General features: G+C 49.3%; 2 protein-coding genes across 5 annotated transcripts in view; one reads left to right on the top strand and one right to left on the bottom strand.

The window, feature by feature from the left end:
• The first annotated feature begins 19 nt into the window (after nt 1–19).
• On the top strand, nt 20–12,460 carry CYB5D2 (cytochrome b5 domain containing 2). The gene is made up of 4 exons (XM_015251693.3): nt 20–556; nt 1,980–2,120; nt 5,824–6,010; nt 7,708–12,460. Exons 1-4 carry the CDS (start codon nt 301–303, stop codon nt 7,922–7,924), a joined length of 801 nt encoding a protein of 266 aa, XP_015107179.2. The 5' UTR covers nt 20–300; the 3' UTR covers nt 7,925–12,460.
• Nucleotides 12,461–12,479: 19 nt separating this feature from the next.
• ANKFY1 (ankyrin repeat and FYVE domain containing 1) overlaps nt 12,480–27,510 on the bottom strand; it is a 73,805-nt gene continuing 58,774 nt past the window's right edge. For all 4 annotated transcript variants that reach the window (XM_006218845.4, XM_015251688.3, XM_015251689.3 and 1 more), the window contains 9 exons: nt 26,712–26,868; nt 25,824–26,024; nt 24,100–24,276; nt 21,405–21,552; nt 20,867–20,957; nt 20,196–20,320; nt 19,042–19,188; nt 17,037–17,127; nt 12,480–16,393 (listed from right to left, as the gene is read on the bottom strand). In XM_006218845.4, the coding sequence (XP_006218907.1) occupies nt 16,261–16,393; nt 17,037–17,127; nt 19,042–19,188; nt 20,196–20,320; nt 20,867–20,957; nt 21,405–21,552; nt 24,100–24,276; nt 25,824–26,024; nt 26,712–26,868 (1,270 nt within the window). In that variant the 3' untranslated portion in view covers nt 12,480–16,260. The remainder of the gene's footprint in view (nt 16,394–17,036; nt 17,128–19,041; nt 19,189–20,195; nt 20,321–20,866; nt 20,958–21,404; nt 21,553–24,099; nt 24,277–25,823; nt 26,025–26,711; nt 26,869–27,510) is intronic.

The following is a 27,510-nucleotide window of genomic DNA, read 5'->3' as shown; positions in this document are numbered from 1 at the left end:
CCTATGCCACCATCTTTGTTGGGGGCGGACAACCTGCCGGCCAACAGGGCCCTTCGCCGCTTACTTTCTCTGTGTCCCTCCTCGTTCACTAGCTATGCTGGACAAGTACGAAAGAGTTGGAGCCGGCCGATGAACTTTTCGTCAGACTTTTCCCTTTCAGTCCTTCTTTGCCCTCTTAGTGACAGGCGGACAACGGAGAGCGCGCGTCGCGCTGGTGACGTAGCGGCCGGTTCTCCGCCATCTTAGTAGTGGACGGAGAGGCCGCAACTTCGGGGGAACGGAGGAGGTGCGGCTGTCTAAATGCCGGTGCTCGGCGGCCGTGGGCTCTGGCTGGGCCTGGCGGCGGCAGCGGCAGCGACAGCGGTGATGGCCACACGGCTGATGGGCTGGTGGAGTCCCCGCGCTGACTTTCGCCTTTTCATACCCGAGGAGCTGGCCCGCTACCGCGGCCGCCCTGGGGACCCGGGCCTCTACTTGGCTCTGCTCGGACGCATCTACGATGTGTCCTCTGGCCGGAAGCACTACGGGCCTGGAGCCCACTATAGCGGCTTCGCAGGTATTAGCGAGGCGGCTGACGCCTTTTCCTCCTCCAACGGGGGCTAGTAGCCGCCTGTGTTTCATTCATTCACTTACTCATTCATTCGTTTATTCGTCTGCATTTCCACCCCCCACATTCGTCAGACCAGCGTCGGGGCCAGGCTCAGCTGCATCATCCTTCTGGACTGTTTTGACTCCAGCAGGACTATGGGCAACTGTTAGTGGCCTCTACCCTCCCTGTCTTTCCCCACCGCTCTTCGTTGACTTGGGTTGGAGAAACACATCTCTAGCCTCCTGTTGGTTTCTCTTTACCCGCCAGCAGAACCCCCCAGTACCTGCCTTGTGCCACACCGTGGCCCTCAGGGCACAGAGTTGAGAGAGGCCCTGACCCTGACCTCAAGAGTTCCCCTGCTGATTCGTATCATTTCTTCAATGTGTCCCTACCCGAAGTCACCTTTCTTTACCGCTACCCCAAGTTTCCCCTAAAAATAGTACATTTGGTATGAGTACAGATCTGGACTAGATGCTTCTAGTACAAATGCATTTGTCTGCCTTCTTTTAAAGTTTATCAGGTTAGAATGCAGGGAGTCTGGCCACCTTTACAGTCCTTCCAAACTTAGAACAAAGCTGTGCATATGTTAGGCCTCAGAGAACATTTAGCAAATGAGGTTTATTCTGTCCCCACTCTGCAACTGAGGGGATTGGAGGATGTGATTTGCCTAAAGCCCTCACAACCAAGTACTGACAGGACTTGAACTCGGACTACCAGCCTGTTACTTTTACCTTACCAGCCCAGAGGAATGATCATCTCCGAGATTAAAAAAGAAAAAGCAAATGATGAGCAAGCTTAAGGCCAGTGACGAAGCAGCATTAAATGGGCATTCTTTGCTTGTCATTATCACAGGGGAATTGAGAAGCTGCCTCTGGTACTTAAATTCTAGTCACTCCCCTGTCTCTAGGGAGAACTTCAGAAATAGAAGCTTTGACAGGGGAGGAATTAAGTTCCATTAGTGTTGCTGAGCCCCTCAAACAGCCCAGCAGGGGAAGGGACTTATCCGGGGCTTACACAGTGAGATAGAAGAGAGCTGGGACTGGAATCAAGGGTTTTATTTACCTGCTGGGTGAGGGCACTTTTTGGTGCACTCCCTTGCACACCCTGATACGGCTGTCATGGCTGTATGCACAAGTGTGAGCAAAAAACCCTCCATTTCCGGGGAGATTTTTCTTTTGCAGTGTGCTCTACTGTTGACTGAGTTCCTTTGTGTCCGATACTCATGTGTGTCCAAGATCCAGGAGCATCTATCACAGAGGAACAGGGGTTGGCTTTGCTTTCAGGGATGGGGAATGAGGGTTTTCAGGAAATGTTTCTCAGAAAGTAGATTCTTTGGTTTGTACAGCGTTGGTGATTTACAAGTTAACTTACAGGAAACGTCTCTCCTCAGGCAGAGACGCCTCTAGAGCCTTTGTGACCGGGGACTACTCTGCAGCAGGCCTTGCGGATGATGTATCTGACCTGTCTCCTTCTGAGATGCTGACACTTCAAAATTGGCTTTCGTTCTATGAGAAGAACTATGAATTCATTGGTAGGTATTCCACAAGTCATTTCCATAGGTTTCATTGGAGTTGTCTTGCAATTTTTTTAGGGGGCTAGGATTCTTTGGGGATTGGACTCAAAGTTAAAATCTGAAAACTACCCATGGATTTTTCGCCTTAAACTCATACTGTGGCAGTATGGCCCAGAAGGAACGGCTGGGCCATACTTAATCTTGGGAGAGGATTGCCCATCCATTTGCTTTGGCCTCTGTTGCCCCACAGCCTGCACCACCCTTGAACAACCAGCCCCAGGAAGGCAGCTTCCCCATCTCACTGTGTTCCAAACATCTGGCTTCAGCGCAGTCAGGAAGCTCAGAGCCACCTGTTGGCTTGTGGTTTTGACAAATACCCTTTTATTTTGTCCTCTAAGGAGATAAACATTAGTCTGTGTCCATCCTGAATGAATTGTCTCCCAGGTGGAAGTTATGCTAATCAAACGTCTGTTTAAGCCAGTTGTATCCCGCACTGCACTTGCTACTTAAATGAGAAGACACTTAAGAGTGTCCTAAAGAAATGTTAGACACTAAACACTAGATTGCTTCACAAACACTGAAAACTAGGATAGTTGGGGCCCTTTTTTCCACCTACTGCTCTGACCTCTCACTGGAGCCCACTTGGACACAGGAACGTCAGTGTTCGGGAACAGGTCTAAATTGGAAGAGTTCTTTCTATGCCCCTAATGCCTCTGAATGTTTGCTTCTGTCATCACTGCCTGGGTTTCCTTTTCTGAGAACCTTGGCATCTTCACTAACTCCTCTGCTCCTTCCACATCCAATTGGCCAATGCTTTTTCATAAAATTGGAAGAGTTCTTTCTATGCCCCTAATGCCTCTGAATGTTTGCTTCTGTCATCACTGCCTGGGTTTCCTTTTCTGAGAACCTTGGCATCTTCACTAACTCCTCTGCTCCTTCCACATCCAATTGGCCAATGCTTTTTCATAACGTCTGAAGTTCTTTCTGTTTCCAGTCCTCCCTCGTCCACACCCACCATTGTTGGCCTTTGTCATTCCAACTTGCAGCACCCACATCTTTGTTTTCACCCAGTCTGCCCCAGGTCACTCCTAAGACCACAACTGTGTTTGCCATTGAAAGAACTGACCTCTATTCATCTGCCCTTCAGAAGGCTTGTTGGCTCTCCCTTTTTCCCATGAGATTGCCAAACCAAAGTTGAAACATTACTGGGTTAATAAGGAAAAAACCCAACACAAAAGAATAAGAGCGGAGTCCTGTGTGTGGGCAAAGGATACAATACACGTCATACTGATATTTGGGGGAAAAGATTGATGTATTTGTTGAGATGAGTGAACTAATCTCATTTGAACAGTCTTAATGTGTAGGGGCAGGGGGTGGTTGGGGCATATGCTCGAAAATGCCTCAGAAGGATTTCAGTTAGAGTCAGGAAATATTTGAATTTCTACCTTGGATACACTGTGGTTCTGGTCCTCATGGGGCCCACAGATGAGTTGAGTGCAGTTTCTGTCCTCTGTTAGCTTATTCTATAAGAGGGCTGTGTTAGGTTCCTTCAGGGCATCAGAAACCCTCAGGCCACATCAGAAGATGAAGACGTATTACATGGGTGCACAATGAAGTGAAGACAGCAGGACGCCATCTTGGCGGCCACATGGCCAGGCCTCATGGGGAAATGGGATGTCTTTTGTTGTGTCCTGGAGTCCCAGCCAATGATGACCACCATTCTCACAGCACAGCTTCTACCACTCTTTCTCTGTTGCCTCTACTACTGCTGTCCTCTCTGAGTCTCATGTCTAAAACCCACCAAGACAGGCTTGTCACCATGCATGCAGAGACCCTCGACAGAAGAAAATTTGGTGCTAGGCCAACTTACAGACTGCAGGCCTGGGACCAGGCCCTGATCCCTTCATTCATTCTATCAAGCATTTAAAGTGAATGCTCTGGACTGAGCTGCTTTGAGTGCTGGGGCCTCACTGCTGGGGAGCATGTAGCAGAAACAAGTAAACTGATTAGAAAATTCCAGACAGGGCTGTGAATAAACAAAAACTAATGTGATGCATGTTTGGGAGTGTGTGCCCCTCTGGAGCAGATGGTCAGGGGAGGCCTCTTGGAGATGACAGTTCAGCTGAGACCTGGAAGGTGAGAAGGAGCCTGAGATCTGGGAAAAGGGTATTTCAACTGAGAGAACAGTAGTGCCTGAGGAGGGGAGCAGTGAAGCACCATCAGGGAGGCTACCGGGAGGGAGGGAGGGATGGGACGACTTGAGAAAAGGGTAAAGAAGCAAACAGAAGTCAGGTTATAGTCTTGGAGGCCTTGATAAGAAGTATGTGTTTTATTCACATGCGTTAGGAAGCCAGTGGTGGGTTTAAACCAGGCATGGAGATGATACAATATGATTTACGTTTTTAAAAGCTCATCCCAGCCGCTTGAGAAGGGACTGTTTGTAGAGAAAGAACTGTCGGAGGGCATGAGCTGAAGCAGGGAGCAGTGGGAGGCTACTGTTGTGATCCGTGGTGTGAGTCAGGGTGGTAGCAGTGGAGATGGAACGAAATGGACAGAATTGGGGTGTTTTTCAAAGTTGGACCGACACGATTCGCTAGTGGGTTAGATGTGAACGAAGAAGGTGTACATTTGCCTGTGAAGGGGGAGGAGTCAAGAGGCCCAAGGTTCCTAAGCCAGAGAGATGCACGGCTCCAAGACAAAAGTGACAAAAAGAATCGGAAAAGTCAGGATAGGAGTTGGAAGTGAGAGGATGAAGTGAATCTTGGGTCTGTGAATGTGACCCAGGATCTCAGTTCTCAGGGACTCATGAGGTTGGACAGACCGCCAGGGCACATATATACTGCTACCGCCTCCTACCGGGTCAGACCTAGAAGTGTTTTCTGCTGCTTCTCCTGCCCTCCGACAGGGCTGCTTGTGAAGGTCACTTGCAATTCAGGACTCGGAGATGAATGTCCCTACATCCAGGGAGAACTGACCCCTTCTTGGCTCTGGCCTACAGGCTCACTGACCACTTGCTGGCCACTGCCAAAGCTTAGACCTTACAAAGTGGGACAGGGATTTTAAACTAAAACCGGCTTCCACTCAGTGTGTCCACTGAAGGTGGAGGGGAGCGCATGAGCTGGGTGCCAGACCCACTCAGTGGCCTCAGAGACTTCCCACTTATTGAATCCCCCAGTCTCTCTCCTAGGACTGTGGTCACACTGATTTCTCTCACAAAACAGTGGGAAAGTGCTGGCATAGCTCCTGACACTGAGTGAACACTCAATGAATGACTAATTTACGTTATAGAACACAAAACAATTTAATGTGGGGAAGAACTGAGCCACATAAATGTCACGCAGTAAGCCATTCATTCATCAAACATTTATTAAACACCTACTGTGTGCCTCCAACACTGTGGAACATCGAAAAATGAGTCACATGTGGTCCCACTTTCGGGGAGCTGATGTCCAGAAGGGAGATTTTATAACCTCCGTACTGGAGGACTCTAGAACAGGGAGGCCCCTGCCTGGCCTGGCATAAGATGCTGAGAGACATCAGGACAGAAGGCATCACCAGTTCCTCCAATTAGCTCTTAATAAAGACGCAGCCAGTAGGCTACTGTAGAGCCCTGAAGGCAGAAACCCTGGGAACTCGAGCTTTACTATGACAGCTGCAGAAGCCGAGCCTCTGTTCGTGCCTCCCCCACTGTTACCTGACATCAGCTTTCCTCTCACCACAGGAAGGGTGATAGGAAGGTTCTACGGAGAGGATGGGCTGCCTACCCCAGAACTGACCCAGGTAGACGCTATGATCACCAAAGGCTTGGAGGCAAACAAACAAGAACTGAAAGAGAAGCAGAAGTTTCCACCATGCAATGTGGAGTGGAGCTCAGCCAGGGGCAGCCGGTTCTGGTGTTCCCAGCAGAGGTACACGGGCTTCCCTTCTGCCCTTCCGCCTCTCCCCCAAAGCCCACTTCCAGGTCATCCTGTCTGTGTTGTTGAGTGAGGCCATAAATTCATCACTAACCCAGGGGAAGTCTGTCAAAATACATGTGCTCTGGGATAGTGATTCTCAACTTTGGGGAATTTTTAAAAAATCACTGATGATGGGACCTCACTCCAGACAACTGGGTGAGAGTATTAGGGTTGAGCCCTGGGCATATTCTTCTTTTTCTTTTTCTAAATTCTCCAAAGACCTTGCTTAAGAACCCCTGGCCTGGGAATGAGATGGCTTAAGTACTGTTTCTTGCTGGCTCTTGCCTGTTCACCTGTCCAAGGGCCTCAGTCTCCTATTTGTCCGCACAAATCAGGCCTTCCTACAGGAGACAGATGAGGAGGGGGGATGGCCACTTGCAGCGATGCCCTGAGGTGCTGTCTTAAAAAAACACTGCAAATTCCGAGTAAATCCAGAAGCATAGGTAGACAGTCTGTTCGGGTAAGAACAGTGAGCCGGATTAGATGAGATGCCCCAGGCAGGACTTGTTCCAGGTTGGCTTAGGGAAGCTGGAGAAAGATTTCCCTGCTTTAACCATCAGGCCAGCCTGGACTCCAGTGCAGTTCAGGTCCCTCAGTCCTCCTTCACCTCTGCTAAGGGGGGAAAGGAAGGCAGCAAACAGAACCCCGCCCCTGCCCCCAGCCTCCTCAAGGGCCTCACAGTAAGAGCCCAGCTTTCACGGAGCAGGGGCAGGGAAAAGGGCCACTTCCCTAAGTGCTAAGCTGTCTGGCCCTGTCCCCGCGCCTCAGCCCAGTTCATTGTTTTCCATTCACATGTACATATCTCCCTCTAGACTGGGAGAAACGAGTTCTGAAGGCAAGGCCTGGGTGTGGAGTAAGGGCCACTCATAATGGGTGGATGGCCTTAGGGGGAGAGAGGGAGCAAGAAGGGAGGCAGGTCAGCGCCCTGATCAGCAAGTGATCCTGGCCCGGGGCACTGGGATCTGTATGGGGCATCAGTTCCAAGGATCTCATTTTCCTTTTGCGAGGCTGAACTCAATACCCTACGATGAGTTAGGTCTCTCTGCCCAGGGGAGGAGGTGGCTCAGGCTCTGCTGGGCCAGAGCTTGATCCTCCATCTCTGAAGCTTGGTGACAGCAAGGACCAGGCCTGTACAAGGGGCAGGACAGCCTGCAACTACACCCTATGCCCAGAGCCTCCCAGACACGGCCAACCTACGATGGGGCCTTGGGTTGCTGCCTCAGTCTTCCACCCTCCCCCAAGTGCCCCGGACTCTAAGATCACCCTCCCTGTGCTGGGATGTCGTGGGGAAGGGAAAGGCAGTCAGAGCCAGACACTGCTTCTGAGAAGCTCACAGGCCAGTGGGGGAAAGCCTTGCAGTGTGACCCCCAATGCCGGGAGGTGGTGCTGCCTCTTAGGAAGGCACAGGGCAGGGACCCGGAGAGCACAGTGAATGGACGATGGACTGCCTTTGGGAGGGGAAGCTGGAGGGAGCCGGGCGAGCACGAGATTCAGAGTGAACACCGCAGGCCACCGCCTTGGGGAAACACCAAGATGGGAAGTGGAATGGCTTCTTTTAGCAGGCCTGGCTCACTGCTTCCTCCTCTCCCCTTCCCAGAGAGACTCAGGAGTTCATGCTTTTAAGAAGTCCTCTTTCCTTCTCTTCTTAGTGGAGGTGTGAACAGAGACTGGACTGGCGTCCCCAGGAAGCTGTTTAAGCCAGGTGCCAAGGAGCCCCACTGCGTGTGTGTGAGAACAACTGGACCTCCTAGTGACCAGACGTCCGACAACCCTACACACAGAAATCGTGGCGACTTGGACCACCCTAACTTGGGGGAATACACAGGCTGCCCACCCTTAGCCATCACCTGCTCCTTTCCTCTATAAGCTGGTACCCTGTATGTTGATAACCCACAAAGAACCCTGCCCAGAACCCTAACGGGCCCTTGACTCATGTGCCCCAGGATGGCTCCTGACATGAAACAAGAGGGCCTGGAAGGACTCTGACTGTACACTGCAAACATGACTCAGGCCCCCTCACCATAGACTCACCATCCTGGTGACTGAGGCCAGAGCCTGGCAACCTGCCTGGTACTGATCAGCCTGTGCTTGTCACTGTTCCTCTAGCTCTCCTTCCATCCTCCTTTGGTGTCCACAGATATTAATGGGCACAGATATGACCAACTCCAGACTAACTGGACAGACACAGAAGGGCTTTGAGCTTCAACATCTTTCTTCCCACGGACTCCCAGGCTGCCCAGACCAGCCTGTACCTCCCACCCAAATCTGGATGTCAGGGCATCGGGGGCACTGGCAGAAAGGGACATCATTCCCCTGCAGCTCAGAGACAAGGAGACACATCCAGAAAAGCCGAGTAAATTAACAGCATCAACACAATCCTATTCCAAGTTCCCCACTCGCTAAACTTGTGACCCGTGACTTTTATAGTCTTTTTTATATGTAAGACCTCTACCCTAAGGCAAACTTGAATTTATAGCCCAAAGCCACACTGAGTTAGTTTCAGCTGGACCAATACAGTGAGAGAAGACAATAAAATAGGGTAGGCTGATTCTGGAAATGGAAGAGCTTCTGCATACATGGATGCAGCACATCCAGGTGTCTCTGAACAAAGCAACAACTTAAAACAAGGATACTGTTTCTCTTTTAAACACTTAAGATTAAGGGTAGTATGTTTTCAGAGGGAGAAGCCTGCATTTTGAGCGAAAGGTAGTTTTCCAGCTCTAACACAGACACTGGTTAAGAGCCACATCAAAGTGTGCATGAGGCTGTAAATGCCGATACAAACAGTGTTAAGTCCAGGGTCATCTGTAATCTCCTGCCCAGGGCCAAGTTCATACCAGTTACCTCTTGGATTAAGCAGCCAGGGGCAAGGTGCATTCCTACTTTACAGATAAGGAATCTGGTGCGATTACAGTTTCATGGTCTCCTCTGCGCCTTCACCTCAACTCCTCCCCATCCGCTCAACTCATACTCTAAACATTATCCTTTCTCTCTCTTTTTTTCATTCTCTCCTTTATCATTATTCTCCTTCAACAGCTTCCAGATTCACTGACTAGAAAACAGAGGCTGCCTCCCTGTAACTGTCAGACTCATGCTCATTGCCCTTTAGCCCCAGCTGTTCCTCACACCTGGACTCCGCTCTCGGCTCCTCTGGCCACCTGGGAGCTTCCTCATCTGCCCTTCCTGTACCTTTAGCCTCTTCCTGCCTCCTGGCTCTTTCCTCTAAGGATGCACTCAGTAGCTCATCGCTGTCACATCATAAGTAAAACACCCCCTTGTGCCACGTTCTTCCAAAGCCCCACGTCTGCTTCCTGTCTCTGTGGAGCTTTGAAAAAGCTGCATGTACTCACTGCCTTCACTCCTCAGCCCCTATTCGCTGTGCAGCACAGTCGCCCAGCTCCTGCCCTTCTCTGCTCCATGGCAGGATAAATCCCATCCTGGCAAACCCATGGCCACGTTCACTTAATATCTTCCTGGCTGGTCACATTTGAGGGCCCTCATGAAACCCTCCCTTGGCTTTTTCCTAATTTCCCTTATCTCCCTCATACTGTTCCTTCTCAGACTCCTTGAAAGCCTCCTCCTGCATGAGCCCTTCCCACCAGCTCCCCTTCCTCCTACTTCAGCTGCCACATCACTTCTCAAGTCCAGGTGGCTGTCCCAACCATTTCTGTAGGCCCCTCAGGTACCACAGTTCTGAGTCAATCTTAAATCATCTCCCTCACCATTCTTCCAGTTCCCCTGCTGGCTCCACCATCACCATCCTACAGTCCCCAGTCACCCAGTCTTCCCCAACTCCTCCCCACCAATCTGTAGGTCCTGGCAGTCCCACCTCCTGAGTTCCCTCCCTCCCATCCCCTCACCCACTCCCAGGCCACCACCTCTGGGTGAGGCTGTCTTGTCTCCCCGGGATCATTGCCGGAATCCACTTGCACTTCCTCCAGCCCATCCTCACACCACCGAGTCATGTGCTTGATGGTCAGGGCGTTCTCCATTTAAACTTCTTCACTGGCGCCTGCAGCTGTGAGGATCAGGTGCTAGTAACTTTTCAGCAGCACACAGCCCATCTATGGTCAGGCTCCTCTTAGCCTCAGAATCTCTCCCCCCCACCTCCCACCTGCACTGTTCCCTCCAGCCTTCATCTCACTGCATTATGCGTGCGACACCACCCAGGATGCCCCTGCTGCCTGGAATGACACCTCTTCTGCTCAATTTGTCTACCTCTTATCTCTTAAAAACTCAGCTCAATCAACTGGGAGCCTCCCATTGGCCCACCAGTTGGACTTACATGCACTTTCCCATAGGAAAATAACACCATATTCACTAACAAATAGCACAGTGTCTCTTAACTAGAAATTTCTTATCAGACTGTCGCATTAAACTGCAGACTCTGAGGACAGGGACCAAAGGTTACTTGTCTTTGTACCCCCATATCCACAGTACCTGCGCATGGTAAGCACACAGGAGGAAAGTGAGGCTCCCGACCTCAAGGAGCTCACAGTATGGCAGGGTAAAGCCCTGCTTAGCGCAGCTGGAGGCCATTCTTGGGGTAGGAATGCAGGGATGGTGTGGGGGCCAGGTCTAGAGATGTTTAGATCCTACCAAAAACAAACTGGGAAAGGAGCAAAACAAGGCTTATTTACAGTCATCCCAGCCGTGTATGGACCTAAACTCTGGCTGATGGAAGACCCCTGAGCCCATTTTTCAGGACTCACTCAGCCAGCCTCCGCAGGCTGCTTACTTCCTTGCCTAATGAGAACTCATTTCCTCTTCGATGCCAACCACTCACTTTGTAGGTTTTCATGTTCATGGTCCAAAGGGCTCAGCCACGAGAAGCTAGTGGTTACTGGAGAAATGCCTGTCCTTTCTCTCTCCTGGGCAAAACCATGGAGGAGGGAGGCAGTTGCTTTCTGATGGAAGCTACGGAAGTTTGGCTCGGGCAGTTGAGACTTGTTGGCAGAGGGAAACAGAGAAGAAAACGAATACATGTTGGGCAAGCATGCTAGGCAGGGAGGGAGCATCCTCTGTTCTCACTTAACCTCTATGCCAGCCTTGAGAGGGTCTTTTTATGGTCCAGAAAAGGGACGTAAACACCCCATCCCCTCATCTAATGGTTACAGCAGTCACTGCACGGCAGAGCTCGGCTTTCGCCCATGTCTGCTCGCTCTACCAACCAGTGAGCAGCGTGACAGCGAAGGCTGCGCAGCTGCCCTCCAACAAGCTGGAGGAAACTGTAACATCTGTGTTTTAATCCTGAGATTCCAGTTTTTCCTATAAACACAGAACTAAGAGTGAAGAGCCTGGGATTTTTTGCATGACTGACTATACAGCAAAGGGAGCCATTTCAGACCACCGATGCCATCCCCTGTGTGCTCAGCGCCAGGACAAGCTGTGATCTGAAAGACAGACCCCACGGACAGGTTAGGGTGGTCTGTGGAAACCTGAATTCCCACCCTCGAGAACACTTCCTACTGCCCGAGCCCCCCAGATTTCTTCTCTGCAAGAAGGCAGCAGCCATTGCTCCCAGCAGCCCGCACTGGAGGAGACTCTGCCATGCACACCAGCATGAGAGAAGGACATGTCACTTACTACCGGCCACCCTCCGCAAGGCAGCCCTGTGAGTTGGGAAGGACCACGGTCACTTGTATTTTATAGACACAAAAACTCAGGCATAGAAATTATGAAACTTGCCTGTTTAACTCACATATTATGACATAATCTGACAATGTTTTCTTAAGGATGGCTAATAGGAACACTTGGAATTGTTGCTGGATGCCCTTAACCATGCCTGTTAACTAGGATAAAGGCCACCAGAGAATGAGATCCATCAATCACCCAGCTGGTCCGAACAAGGGGTGAGCAAAATGGAAGACAGGTGAAGGAAACGCAAACGCTAGTTCATGAAAGTGTTAGGGCCAGGTGAGCTACTAGATTTGTGCATTTTGTATGGGGAGATTACAGGTTACTAGATTTTAACTTGCAAACCCCTAAACTTTCCTTAGTTTTCTCGGAAGCGCACCGCACTGGTCCTCCCTTTAGACCATGACCAGCAGGACCCCCACCATGGGTGGACCCTCCTGAGCTGCTCCTAAATAATGGGGTCAGAGGGCATTTCCAGGGTCCTCGGGGGAGACTGCACGTGCAGTGGGGTCACATGACTGAGACTGCCGCTCTGGTCACACAGTCTGGGCCAGGAGCACAGCACGTCCAGGCAGCTGGCATTACACCTAGAACAGCTACTTTTTAACTGCTGTCAACAATGTGTTTTTGAAAAGTGTTGGAAAAACAAACTTTCCTGAAGAGTAGTTGTTAAAGAAATGTATTCACGTTAGGAGTTTAAAAATTTTTGTTTGTTTTTAATGCTCGTTGGTACTTTTTGCATTAAAAGGAACTGCAAATGTGTTATTAAGATCTCCACTTTAAATGCAGTTTTACCTCATTTTATTTGTAAGGAATTGTTACAGAAAATGCAAATATCAATATTTGAAAAATACATTCCATTACACGGACTCCAAAGAAACAATGCTGATAAGCGCCGTGGTCCTATATGATGGCCTCGTCCCACACTGAGCCCCACCCGGACCGGCCTGCAAGCCTAGGCGATCAACTCGTGTGTGCCTGCAGTTTCTGCCCAGCCCTTCCCCTTGGTATGTCACACAGGTCTGTCACGGTAACAGCCAACTGCACACAGCTGCCAAAAAAGGCCAGTAAGTCATTAAGTTGAGCAGGCTACCCACTCAAGACTCGCTAGCTACAGAAAACCAATGTTGTCAGTTGTAGCAGGTTAATATATTATTTATGCCACACAAAAAAGTAACTGTACAGGCAATGATCTTCCAAAGAAAGTCTTTAAGGCATCTGTAACTTCTGGGAATTTACTAAGTGTTTAGTTTATGTCTTGTCAAAAAATCAGCTCTTCACTAAATTACTTCCAAAAATTAGCATCTGGAGCACCTGTTTCAGGAGCTCCCTCAGCCTCAGCCTCAGCCTGCAAGCTCCAAGTGGGGCTGTTGCGGAAGTGTCACACTTACTTGCTCATGCTACTGTCACCTGGGGAGTTATTTTGCCTTTCAGAGCTAAGCATTACATAGTTCAATAGGGTTTTTTCTCCAGATTAAAAAAAGAAAAAACTAGATGGAGATCAAGGCTCTCCCCCATCCCAAGGCATTTCCTCCACTTCCTGCCTGCAGACAAGATTAGCACGATACTGTTCAATACAACAGGAGGGGGACCCGCAAGCACACGGAGTTCCATGCAGGGCCCCATTCAGGGAGAAGAGTTGAGGAAGCTGAACACGGCAGTCAGAAACAACTCAGGACTCTGAGGTAGAGGACAAACAGTCACATGGACCCCACTCCTGGAGAGAATATGGCAGGTGGACTGAGCAATCTAACCAGGCCTTGACTAAACTGGTAATTGGGGTTGACAAGCACAGGCAACAAACTCCAAACGGAACACATGTTCCAATACATCATTCAGAGAGACACCACTAAAAAGATAACTGAAAATTAAGAAGTCCTAAGTGTAGGCACTTAAGTCTGTGGGAAAGTCCTGTGTTAGGGGATCATAGCAGGTTAGTCTCAGCCTTTCGATCTATAGATAGCACATGATTTGTACCTTCATCTTTTTAAAAAGACAAGACTGTTGAGGATACACTGCATCCAAATCTGGTGATGAGCAATAGGCAGTTAAAAAGCTAATTCAGTGTAATAATGTCGACTGGTACAGCGAATTACATCCCACTGAAGTTTATTCTTCCTGCTTACTCATTCATAGCTGTCAACTTTCTGAATGAATAAAACTGAGTTTTTGCTACTAGTATTTAAGCCACGGATTAAAATTTAACAAGAACAGCTAGGCAGTTGTACAGTCAAGTCTCGACAGGGTGGAGAGTACAAAGTGGGCAGAGAGCATGTAAAGTCCCACCAGGGCAGCCACCACTCAAGGAGCGTGTGTGCGCAGCCCTGTGAGCATCAGCCTGTCAGGGGGCTTCCTGAGACTCTGGAAAGGTGCTTTATCTGCCTCTACAAGAACGCACCCTGAAGCCAACGCAGAACTCACACGATGTTCCCGCAGCCCTCGGTGGCTAAGTACCGTCTCTATCCCTGGACTCCGTAAGGAAAAAGAAGCTGGACTCAACCTATTTTAAACATGATTTTAAGACTTTTAAGTGCAATTAGAGGCAAGACTGCTATTGAAATTGGTCTGGTAGCGCAGGGGCAGGACAATCAGCCTCATTGCTGACTGAATTCCCATCCTCTCTCCACCACGAACATTAAAAGAACAGGTATAAAAAGTACCGACCGCCTCAATTCGTATCTGAAGTGTAATTATCTTACTTTCCAATTAAAGAACCAAGCCACCTAACTAAGCCCCATTTCCCCAGGCCCGGTTCAGGCAACAGAAAACGGAAACTTGACCCCATGCTTCACATGGTCAGGTGTTTGCCAAGACTAGCTGTTTTTCCATAAAAATTCTATATGAAATATGTCACAGACTTTAGGGGACAAGGGAACTCTTCTAATTACTTTTTTCTTTTAAACATTGTGCACAAGCTCCTATTAACATAGAAAGCATATATATCTTATAAATCACAGAAGTATTAAGAAAAAGTAGCACTCTGGTTTATCAGCTCATTTTACACACATATTTAGGCAATAGGATGTATAAATCTACAGCAACATGGAAGACATACCACTATCCAAATAAACAAACAAACAAAAAAACAGGCGTTGCAAAAAAATATTTAGTCCCTTTTACACATATATCCATACTTCATTAATGCAAAAAAATGTAGTGGTTATTTAAATGTCTGAAAAAATCAGTATGTATGATTGAGATTGTTAATCTCTGAGTATAACTGTATATAACACATATTGTTCATCTCAGAGTTTTTGTGGTTTTTTTTTAGCAGTGGTAGAAGTTTCTCTTTAAATGTGCATCTTTCAAAAAACTGGCCAAACCTTCAAAGGAAAAGGAGTTTAACATCTCAGGGTTAACGTGTGTACTAGCAGCGACTAAGGTCCAATAAGCTCTGGGGACCTCACTCAGCACATGAGTGAGCCTTCCAAAACGGGGCCCTCGGCCGCCAGCTCTCCTGGGGGCAGAGCAAGCTACACAGCACTGGGACCTAGGACCGACAGCACTCACAGCGTAACTGGGAGGGTTTCAGCAAGAGGCACTCATGTCAGGAAATGGGAGGCTAGAGACTCCCTTTATCATCCCTGGGCCCGTGTGACGTTCTTGCTCCAAATGACACTCCGCAGGAATCGTCCCTTTAAGACTCAGTGTGAGCAGAGGTCCGGTCACAGCTAATCGTTAGACTTGCTGATGTACAGGTGTGCGAGGGCATTTTTGAACATGGATTTTTAAATTGGAATCACCAATAATGCAGCTATATAAAAAGTGCAGCACAATAAAAGTGCATCTCCTCTACCACTGCCTAGTAGCAGATGACTGAGGACTCCACAGACAGGACACAGCAAGATGAGAGAATGAGACGGCTGCTAGGGGGTGTCAAGCTGCCCAACTGCAATCCTGACGCCCGAGCAGCATGAATACTGGTAAAGCTTTCAGTTGTTAAGGCCACAATTGTTCAGCTCTCATCTTTGAACCCTGTTTAGAAAGATTTCACCTTTTTTAAAGGGGTAGCTCACTAAAAAATATAGCTTAGCTTTTCAAAAAAAAAAAAAAAGAGAGAGAGAGAGACTTCAGGGCAAGAGGATCCTATTATCTTTATGAAAACACTATGCAGAAGTCCACAGCCACTTACCCTAGAGTAAAGCCAGCTCTCGTCAGGCAGCCAGACGCCAGCTTTCTACTGTGAGGCTCTGCCTAGAAAGTCCGCGCAGGCAGGAAGACTTCATGAATGCTCTGAGATGGACACTAAGCTACTGGAAGGGAAAATGCTTTTCAAACTGTCCTTGTACGTAATTAGCAGAATGGGGTTTAATTCCTATCACATTTACCACTTAGGCTAGATGGCCTGGTCCAATGAATGAGACATCTAGTGAACTCGATCACAGTCTGACAATCATACAGAATCATTTGAAATGGGATCTATCACACCATGGTCCTTAACTGTTGCAGTCTATCGCCGCAGGAAGACGACTGCCAGCTCCTGCTCTGGGTGGGGTCAGGCTGGTGAGCAGAGCAGCTGCTGGGGAGGCGACTGAGGATGTGGCCTGGACCTTCCTGGGGGCTCACTAGGAGACCCCACCCAGAGTCAGTACATCAAAGCAAATGTTGCAAACTCGCACAGGCTTGTTCAGATCAAACTTTATAATAGGAATTTCCTTGGTCGAGCATTTATGGCAAAGAAGACGCCCGCAGTGACGACTGTGGAAGCAAAGAAAAGGAGTGTGAGAGGGGCTGGGGAGCAGACCGTGGCCCGGCCCGGGGCTCAGCCCCGGCAGCGTCCTGGGCAGACGAGGCCAGGCCACACGGGCACTCTCCCGACAGCTCTGCCCTTGCCAGCCAAGTTACACAATGCATGCAGAACTTCTAGTTCATAAAGACAAAATTCTAGCCAATAAGTAGGTTAAAGAGGTACTGGAGAAGCCTCTTTCCTTAAAGCTCAAGAGAGGCTCAGTAACAGCCGAAGAACCGTCTCCCTGTACAGGGAACAGCGCCTCGGTTCTCAGGAGAGCAGCCTGCGCTCAGGCTGGGAAGCACACCTCCCCCGAGGACAGTGACCCGGCTCAGCTCCACCTCAAGCAGGAAGCCTGGGGAAGACGGCATGAGGCCTGACAGGCCGCGGAGGACGGGGAGCACTGGAAGCCGGCAGGCAGGCCACTAGCCTGAGCGCCCTGGGCTCCCCGCGTCACTAGAAGTGGGCACAGCCCCATTACTCCTGGTCAAGCTTTGCTCCGAAGAGTACGGGGACCTGGCAAGCTCATGGTTTGTCATGGAAAAAGGTAGGAGCAATGGTCTGAGCAAAAACCCCCTCATTACTCTGGCAAGCGATGTTGGGGGGTCTTACCAGTGATGTTTGCGAGTTGTGACTCCAAACTTGGCAGTGCACTCGTAGCAATTGGAACCGTCGCACCACGGGGGCTCCTTGGACAGCATGTCTGTAACACAGGCAGGGGACCAGTTGTGTCAGATAGTGACAGTGCCCGGGGTTTGGGGGAGCAGAGAAACAGACCAGTAAATAAAGCAACACATCGCAGAGGGACAGGAGGGACAAAAGAGCCACACACAGGCCCGCCTCCTTTTACTGAGCTTCACAGATACCGTGTGCTTTTTACAAATTGAAGGTTTGTGGCAACCCTGCATCGAGCAAGTCTATCGGCGCCACTTTTCCAACAGTATTTGCTTACTTCCTGTCTCTGTGTCACATTCTGGTAATTCTCACACTATTTCAAACTTTTTCATTATTATTCTATTTGTTATGGTGATCTGTGATCAGTGATCATTGATGTCACTATTTTAATAGTTTTGGCATTTTTTAGCAATGAAGTATTTTTCAATTGTTTTTAACATTGTGTTTTAGACATAATGCTCTTGCACACCAAATACAGTACAGTGTAAACATAATCTGTTTTTTTAAATGTAACTTTTATATGCACTGGGAAACCAAAAACATTTGTGCAATAAACATACGCTTTATTGCAATATTCACTTTACTGGGGTGGTCAGGAACTGACCATGGTCTGCTTGTATCCTAACTGGCTCAGGAAAAGCTTCACCGAGGAAAACACAGAGGAGCAGCATTTGCCAGGCAGACTGGGGGAGAAGGAAACGGTGTTAAGGCCAAGAAACAGCCCGGTGTCTGTGGGGGAAACCGTGCAGTCGGGGATGGCTGGAGGGTCAGGTACGGCAGGGAGAGGGCAGCCCAGCAGCTAGAGAGACTGGCGGGGGCTGAACGGAGAGGGGAACCAGGCAAGAGATGAAGGAGGCAGAATCTGTAGGATCTGGTGCCTGAAAAGAAGTCAGGGGTGTGAGGAGAAGGCAGGGGGAAGAAAAGATATGAAGGCGATTTCCAGATTCTAGGCCTCCAGAGTCTGACTGAGTCAGTGGTGGGACCAGCAGAGAAGAGTCACTAGGGAGAGAACCTGAGCAGCAGAGGAGTTCAGCTCTTGAGTCTGCGGACGCTGTGGGCGCCTGGGCTGAGAGCTACGCGTGCAGCTGAGAACAGCAACACCTAGCACTTATCACCACACCCGGCACTGCTGAGTGCCCTACGCACAGGAGGAGACTGAGCTACCAGGAAGAATCGATCATCACCCGCACCTTCCACACGCCAGCACTGCAGATGGGATGGGCTCCTGTTCTGAGCTCTTAAAAGGCTGACCAAGTACAGGGCAGACAGCAGACTGATGTAGAAACACCGCTTTAGCTTGGCTCTGCTACAAACCAGCTTTGTGACCTTGGGCAAGTCACCTCTATCATGATCACGCAGCTGCTAAGTATGTCTGAGCCCATTTCTCCACACACACCATGAGGCTGAGAGCCCTGGTCCGTCTCCACTGTGGGCAATGACAGCACCCTGACAAGTGAGGCACTGATTCTGCCACCTCAAGGGGGACGAGTAAAGGCTTGCAAATATGAAATCATGAAGTGTGAAGCTCTCCCTGCCACAACAGGAGCACAGAGGAGGAAGAGTCAGTGGGACTGACCCAGAAGGCTATTCTGAAGGACAAAGAATCAGCTTTGGTGGAAGGACGAAGGGCGTGCAGACACACAGCCAGAAGCTGTGCGGAGGGTGACCTGCCCTGAGCTTACAGATTTCTGGTAGGATCAGGGGTAGTGGGAAACAACACGGGCCCCATGCAGAGCACTCTGAGAAGAGACAGTTGACAGTGGCCCTCCCACTGCGGCTCAGAGGTCCTTCCCAGCACTCACAAAGTCCTGACTACGTGATGCCTGGAAGGCTACTGGTTCAGATCGTGGAGAAGTTGTTATGAGGTGTGAAGACCACTGACACACCCAGATCATCAACACCATCACGTGCCTGCACTGAGAGCGGAAGGCGGGCCACTCACCTAACAGTCTGAACAGCAGCTGCTTGGTGGCAACCTGGTAGTTGAAGATGTTGACTCCCTGGTTGTTGTTCACCCCAAGGCGGGCCCCAGAGCGGACGATGGCGCGGCACAAGTTGGCATTCCCTTTCATGTAGGCTAAGAGCAGCACTGGAAAACAAAACCACAGGCAGGGCTACTTCGCACCAAAGGGCTGGCCGAGGACGGCCGAGGGCAGGACACACCCCAGGCAGGACATTTGTTAGCGAATGAAACACACTCCAGAAAGTTCTACCTCATGGATCCTCTCTTCTGTGCAGGCTCTGGCCAGGCCATCCTGCTGGTTCTCCTTCCTAACAACTACAGCTAACAGCAGCTCCCTTTTGCTTACCTTTACAAGATACTTTTTTAAATTCTTTCATTTAATGCTCTAAACAATGCAGTAAGATCAGGGTTGTTATTTCAAATGAGGACACAGGCATAGAGAGGTGACACAATTTAGCTATCACCCTGCTGGAATATGACAAAGCTGGGTATCTGAAACCAGGTCTGTAATTCAGATGCCTGAGCCTGAGGTCCCTGCCTGCCTGGCTGCCTGTTGACCCACCCTGGACAACGGTGCTCGCTGGAGTAGGTGGTGAGCCCTGCAGCGGCTCACTCCCAGGGCTGACTCCTCTGAAGCTCAGGCTCATCACTGCTGGCTTAAAAAACATGTTCATGAATCAAGGCCAAGAATTCTTCCCAAGGCTAAGTAGCGATGACAAAATATTTGGTCCTATGCCAACGTGCCACTTTTTCAAAGCACCTCACTATGTCCTGCAGTGTATTTCCTCCTTCTGAAGCACCTGTGAGGTGGCTGTGTTTTTCTCTCTCTTGGGATTCGGAAGCTTGAGCAGGGACCTAGCTGACTGGATAGGAGATGGATGAGGGCAATAAAAACCAGTGGGGAGGCCTGTCTGGACATGATATGACTTTGAGTGCTAGATACACTTCAGATGTGCTTGTGCCTAAAATCCAACACCGCCAAATTCCACCTCAGGAATTGGTGACAGATGCTCATACAGCCCAAATGCACTGGGCTGAATGTCCTTAAGTAATCACACGTGTGCCCAGGCTCCAGTCGTTCTAGGAAGCAAGGACCACCAGTGAAACCGGGCAGACAAAAACCTGTGACATACCCGTGTTTCCTTCTGCGTCTGGCTTATCCAGAGGGTACTCAGGCATGCACTCCAAGAAGAGATCAAAGATGGCTGCTGCATTCTCTTTGCCATATTGTCCCAAAATGTGCAGGGGCAATTGGCCTCTGATAAAGAAAGTTGGGAAAGTTAGGTATATATCTGCCACGGCCATCATGCACAAAAGAAATGGGATTTTCTGAACTCTGTGATGCTGGGTAAATCTAAAGAACACGATAATCATAAAGTTTTTCTAAAAAAGCATTTTCAAAAAGAAAAACTCCAGGATGCCAAAGGCTGATCAAGGGCCCAAGTGGCCAGTTCTGCAGCGTGCACCTTCTTTTATTTTTTCCTGTTGTCTTTTAAATGGATTTCAAAGTATTAAAAACTAGAAATAAATGGTTTTACAGTTTTTAAAAAATATATTAGAGCTTCAGACTACAAATTAGATTGGCATTCATTTAACATGTCAAAAAATAAAATAACATTATTCTCTTCCCCTGGGAAGTTGTCCACAGAGAAGCAGTCAACAATTCTTGGCTGTAAACTCCACTTTCACTGTAAGAGCTGATGTTTGGACCTGGGGCTAATACAAGACACCCATGACCACCAGCTCTGAGGGGCAGGCAGGGGACATGGAGCCCTGGCCTCTCCTCTGAACCACACACACTCACCTTAGATTAAAGGCTTCGGCGTCCACGGTGCACTCCGTCAGGAGGACCCGGATGTTGTTGAGCCGGCTGTGCATGACCGCGAGGTGAAGAGCTGGGGAAGAAATCCTCTTACAGTGCAAGCTCAGAGGCACACACAGAAAATCCAGACTCTTCCTCACCCTCAAAAACCTCCCTCTAAGTGGGACTCAGCCAAAGCAGCCTTGTCCACCCACAGAGCATCCTTTCCAGTCTTCACCATCCCCAAGAATGAGTCACAAATGCAACCTCCTAAGATTTGTCTTCTGCTTCTGCAGTTTTTCAAAGATGAGGTCTAATGATTTCACCAGGAGCCACTCTAGGCTTCTAAGGCTATCATTCAGCTCAGGAGGCTGCCCAGCCCCTGGTCAGAGCAGGCTGGGTGCCCAGCTCAGACACCTCCTGTCACAGGGCTGGTCCTCTAAGAGCCAGTGATCCTGGTGGGGAGCAGGCCCAAGGGAGCAGCGCCCCTCCACCCCTAGAGGGCGCTCAGCACTGCGCACCATGAATGGCTGGGAATTACCATTGTTTCCATTCTCATCCACAGCAGCAAAGTCCACTCCATTCTCCAGGAGGACTGAGCAGATGGTGGGCAGGTCCTGCTGGGCAGCGAGATGGAGGGCGGTCTGGCGGTGCTTGGTTAATTCATTCACTTTGGCTCCTGCAAGAAGCTGTTGAAGTTGATTACATGAGCAGCCGCTCTACCACAAACAACCAAGGTCCCATGGACAGGGCCAAGCCTGCCTTCTTTTGGCATCCACGGAGTCTGCCCTGCTGGCAAAGCTGGGAGGACAGGGCCTCACATACACACCTGGTGAGGCAAAGGCCAGCAACACCGGACCCAAGGACAAACTGGCAATTATCAAAAGGTTAGAAAAGCCATTCCTTAGGACACAGAAATTCTAAGACTTCAGTATATAAAACTACACAGGACTGCAGTGATGTTCACTGCTCTATTTGGAGATGTCCACTGCTTGTAACAGTAAAACCAGATTGCGGGAAGGATTTCATTAAGACAATTATAATATATACAAACAATAGAATAGGTAGCCATTGAGATGATAAATATTTATGATTTAACATGAAAGGATGTCTACAATATAGTAAGTTTTTAAAAAGACAAGTTAGAAGACAGTAAGACAGTGAGATTCCATTTGAAGAGAGACAGACCGAGAAGTGTATATACACACACACAATATATTCAAACTCTGAAGGTGTTTAAAAGCATGTATTCTGAGGGGGAGGATATAGCTCAGTGGTACGGTGTGTGCCTAGCATGCATGAGGTCCTGGGTTCAATCCCCAATATCTCCATTAAAATAAATAAATAAATAATCTAATTACCTCCCCACCCAACCCAAATTCTTTAAAATTTAAATAAATAAACAAATATTTTAAAAAGCATATATACCAAACTCAGAGCAGAGTTGGGAGTGAAAGGGAGGTACTAACTGCCTTATACCCTTACGTGCTTTAAGCTTTTCCACGATAAAAATGAAATATTTTTATGTGATTTTTTAGAAGAATGAAAGCAACATAAAGAATTACAAAATCAAAAGCAGGAAGGTCCTTTAAATAATATCTTACGTATTCATTCAGTATTTGAAATTCATTCATCATCCACTTTCTGACAAAGTTTCAGAGACATTTGCTGGTAACAGAAAGAATCTACAGTTCACACTCAGAGCCCAGTTTGCCTCTCCTGAGGTCTGAGGCCACCCCTGGTTGTGCTGTCTGCATGCGCAGGCGCTCTGCCTCTGGGAGAATCTAGGCAACAGTTAGCTGCTCTATTCCGACCCTGATGGCCAAGTCCCAGCACCCCCTGGACCTTGGGCACCTGGTCAAATCACTTGCAGGTCCAGACAGGACACATCACAGAGGGGTATTTGTGGTCTGAGTGCTGTGCTAGGACCATAGCTAACCCCACGGGTGTTACCTGGAGGTAAGGGGAGAGGTTTGGATAAAGGCATTGATTCAGTGGAACAGGTTCCAACATTAAGCCACACCGATTCATAGAGGAAGGACTGCATGGCCACTGTTTGGAAGATCGGCTGTTTCTAGGGACTCCTATTACCTGCGAGGTCAAGCCTTACTAAGACAGAGGCATGATCCTGGTGAAGGAGCCACGGCCCTCAACACCCCTGCGCTCTCAGGGTGGCAGGCAGACTGACCAACATGTGACCCAATTCTCTACTACTTTGAGGCCCACCTCTATTAGAAACAGATCTACCATACAATCCAGTAACTCCACTTCTGGGTATCTCTCCAAAAAAACAAAAACACAGTAATTCAAAAAGATACATACACCCCCGTTTAATTGCAGCATTATTTACAACAGCCAAGATATGGAAGCAACTTAAGTATCCATGCTGGATGAATGGACACGGGGACACACACACACACACACACACACACACACACACACAATGGAATACTATTCAGCCATAAAACTGAATGGAATCATGCCATTTGCTAATATGTGGAATTTAAAAAACAAATGACAAAAAACCCCCAAGTTCAAAGATACAGAGAACAGACTCATGGTTGCCAGGACAGGGGTGAGGGGTTGGCAACATGGGTGAAGGTGGTTAAAAGGTACAAACTTTCAGTTACAAAATAAGTAAGTCCTGCAGATGTAATGTACAACATGGTGACTGCAGTTAATAACTGAGTATTACTGTATATCTGTAAGTTGCTAAGAGAGTAAATTTAAAAGTCCTCATAAGAAAAAAGTTTTTGTAACTACATATGGTGACAGATGTTAACTAGACTTATTGTAGCGATCACTCTGCAAAAAAATACAAATATTGAATCAATCTGTTATACACCTGAAACTAACTGAATGTTGTATGCCAACTATATCTTAAAAAACCCCAAAAAGACTGATGAAAAAAGAGTGAGAGGGAGAGCAAGCTCACTGCAAAGCCTGATCCAGAGCAGGCAGACAACAGAAACAGACGTCCCTTCCCTTGATGCTCCCACCCTGCCTCTGCCTTCCCTCGAGGCCTCACTCCAGCATCCGCCTGCCCACACAGCCCACTGGGCACTCAGGACATGCTGCTCACAGACACGCCTGCTTTCCCGAGTGTACTGGCTCACCCCCCAAATTCGCACTGGCCTCTCACAGTACCTGGCAAACACCTATGATGAGAGAGCCCGCACGTGCCCTGCAACAGGCTTTGTCCACATTACACACAGTAACGTTTTAGTGACACTCACCAGATTGCGGACAATAATCTCTGAGCCTGCTTGCACAGCAAGGTGCAAAGGGGTCAACTTGGAAGCATCCTGGACTCTGGAATTCACATTAGCTTGGACACTGATCAGGAACAGGACACTTTCAATGTCAGAGTTCTGAACTGCCACGTGAAGAAAATTCCGGCCCTTGTTATCCACCTAAAGCAAAAAGTGGGAAGCAAATTATTAGCGGGCTCCCCCTGCAAGAGTGCCTCTTGAGCACCAGAGAGCTGCCCTGACCGATGGAGAGGCCACGGGGTAGTCCTCCTGCAGTTCCAGGAAGCTCCCTCCCAAGAACCAACACTAAACCCACATTCCCCCACCCCCATTACAGATCCACTCTGCATGTCTATGCACATGGGCACATCCACGTGGTTGGAGAAAGGGAGCTGATCCAAGCTGCCCTGGTATCCTCCTGCAGCAGGAGTGGGCTTGGGAAGCCAAGAAGGAAACAACCTGAAGGACAGAGAAAAGAATCCACCAAAATACTGGGATGCACGGGGAAAGGCAAAGGTGGACACCGGCCCTGGGAGTCTCCTGCTTTGGCTAAAGCAAGCACCCAGCATTCTAACACCACAGCTGCAATGCCCACCTGACCCCTGTGCAGTCAAACAAATCTTCAGAAATTTCCAGAAAGTCTCCTCTTTTACTGAGCTACAGGATACATGTGAGGGAGGCCGCCAACAGTATGTCAGACTTTGTCACTGAAGTGGAGCAGGCAAAAGATCACGCAGATCAGACCACAGAGGATCCTCGTACCCAGAGCCGCCGTATTATTATGAGGGCTCAGGAAGTGAGGGAGACACACGTTCTCAGTCTCTCTCTCTCTCACACACACACACAGGTGCTGGTGCCACAGCAACATGTCTGCAAAGGACTTGGACCAACAGCACCGGTTTCACACCAGATGGGGAGATGTGAGATCACTATGTCCATTCACGCGCATCCTACCCCACGTGAGCAAGGGTGAGGAAACGCCTGCGTGAGTCAGTGACACTCAGGCGAATGCTGAAGAAAAGGGAAGTACGGAAGCCTGGGACGCACCAGGGCAAAGTCTTCACTCATGTCAGGACTTTTGTGCAGGTCCCAGGTTTCCATCTTAACTTCATAAATGGCTACTCAGAAACCTTGGCAGTGTCCTAAGTGCTGGATGGAGATTCACGTGTCTGAGGACTGACTTAACTAACCCATCCCAGCTCCTGCCTCAGATCAGTTGCTACTGTCATTTGCCACCCAGTCTGATGTTCCAGGTCAACAGCTTGCCATCCAGATTCAGCAGCTGGTGAAGAACCACAGAGAACAAGGACAACTGAGCCTGCTGAGCTGGATGGTAACAACTCCCATGAAACCGTTTAAACCCTCTGAAGACATTCATTACTAGGGCAATCAAACCACCAAGCAAAAGTAAAGGACGACCTCAGTCGTACCGGCCACAGAACTCCTGTCACGGGGCCCAGCCGCCCCAGCTTCCTTCCACACGGGGCTCCAGCTCGGGGCTGACGCGTGGGGCAGGGCAGGCAAACTCCTCCCAGAACCCACATGACAGCAGAGCAGCCACATTTTAAGAAAGGGGAGTATAAATTCAAAACAAATGTCTTTATATAGAAGAGACCTGTTTATTAGTTGGTGGCACTCGCTCAGTCTCCATGTAACAGGTTCTGCTCTGCCCAGGGCACAGTGGAGAATGTGGGGTGTTGGTCACTCACCTGCTCAGCAGCCCCAGACTCTCGTTTTAGGATGGCCTCAGCCGCCTTATTGTTCTTGTAGGTCATGGCGCAGGCAAAGGGGGTCAGGCCCTGTCTGTCTCGTACGTTCAGGTGGATCTCAGGGTGAGAAATCAATAGCTGAATGATGACGCCGTGTTGGTTGCTGATGGCCACGTGGACAGGCGTTCTGCCTTCTGCATCCTATGGGGACAAGGCCCAGTTAAATGAAGTTAAAACCCAGGAAAAATATGGAGGGGAATAACTTTTAAATTGAATTTGGTTCTGAGAATCAATACTGCCACTCTGTATTTGAAATCAGCATCTCAAGAGGCCAAACACTGAGGTGACCAACAGCCACTGCCCGTTACCCTCACATTCCAGTGACCCAGAGCCACGAACACACTAGGTTTAGAAAAGTTGTCAACCTCACCTCTAAGTTAAACCACTGCTTATCTGGCTGCAGGGCAGCACACAAACCTCCACAGGCTGGAACACTGAAGAGCATCAAGGAATATAACTCATGGATGCGCCACTGAACTACTGGAACAATTTCCTAAACACGGTACTCAGCCTGGGGCTAGAACAAATTCTCAGTGGAAATCTGTTAACTAATGGGGACAGGGGGTAAGGGAAAGTTGACTGAACAAATCTTCCTCACTTTGTAGAAAGGACCAAGACACAAAGAAGGAAAGTCTTAGCCTGAAATCATTAAAACAACTAGACAGGCTGCACGACAGAGAGAGTCACTTCACCAGTCTGCACCTTGTGCCCGTCCGGGTGAAGCAGAGGCCTGGGACTAGAGAATCAGCGAGGCCCCTGCCGTAAGAGGAGGTTTCCCTGGTCCTGGAGTTACCACCCACCTCCCTGGAAAAGAGAGACTCTCCATACCTGTGCATTTACATTGGCACCAAACTCCAGAAGACACTGTATCGTCTCCTCCAGCCCCCAGGAGGCTGCCAAGTGCAAGGGGGTCTGCCCATCTCTGGCCTCCTCCTCTCCTTCTCCATTAGCACCAGGTTGTCTGGGACTATTCACATCACAGCCACTGAAAGGAAGGGGGAAGTAAAGGGAAGGCTTCAGAAGCCATGCCCCAACCCGGGGGGAAAGCACGAGCACGCTGCGAGGCGGACAGCCGCAGCCTCACCCCACCCAGCAGGGAGGCCGCTGCTGCCCGGACAGCAGTCCTTGGTCCTTGGCCTCAAATACCGGTATCTGGGTCCCGCTCCCACGGATTCTTCAGCAGATGGTCCTGGGGGTAATCTGGGTATCAGAACACTTAATAGCTCCCCAGGGGACCTGCACGCTATGAAAGCTTGAGAATCACCGCTCTGAAGGTTTCCTGAATAACCTCGCCTCCCGCACACCCTGCACGTGGAGGCTGCGGGGCCCGTGCCGGCTCAGGAGTCGTGGTGCAGCCATGCAGAGACCGTTCGGTTCCTCCACCCCCGCTCCTGGTCGCACTGTGTGACCTGCATGGCTCCCAAAGCAGGAAGCTGGCTTAGCTTTCAGATTCTCTGAAGTGGGTACATGAGCCCCTCTCCTTAAAAGTGAGTAAGTCCCTGGCTGACTTGACTTGAAGAACAGTGACCCCCTAGCAGCCCTCATGATGAAGGTCAAGCCAGCTACAGGCATGCCAAGGCCGTAGTTAGAGCAAATGAGAAATGAGCCAGTTTTCAAAGGGATACTT

This window comes from Vicugna pacos, chromosome 16 (assembly GCF_048564905.1).
Source record: "Vicugna pacos chromosome 16, VicPac4, whole genome shotgun sequence".
In the NCBI taxonomy this organism is placed as follows: Eukaryota; Metazoa; Chordata; class Mammalia; order Artiodactyla; family Camelidae; genus Vicugna; species Vicugna pacos.
Note: the sequence above shows the minus strand (reverse complement) of the source record. Positions and strands in the feature narration are given on the sequence as shown.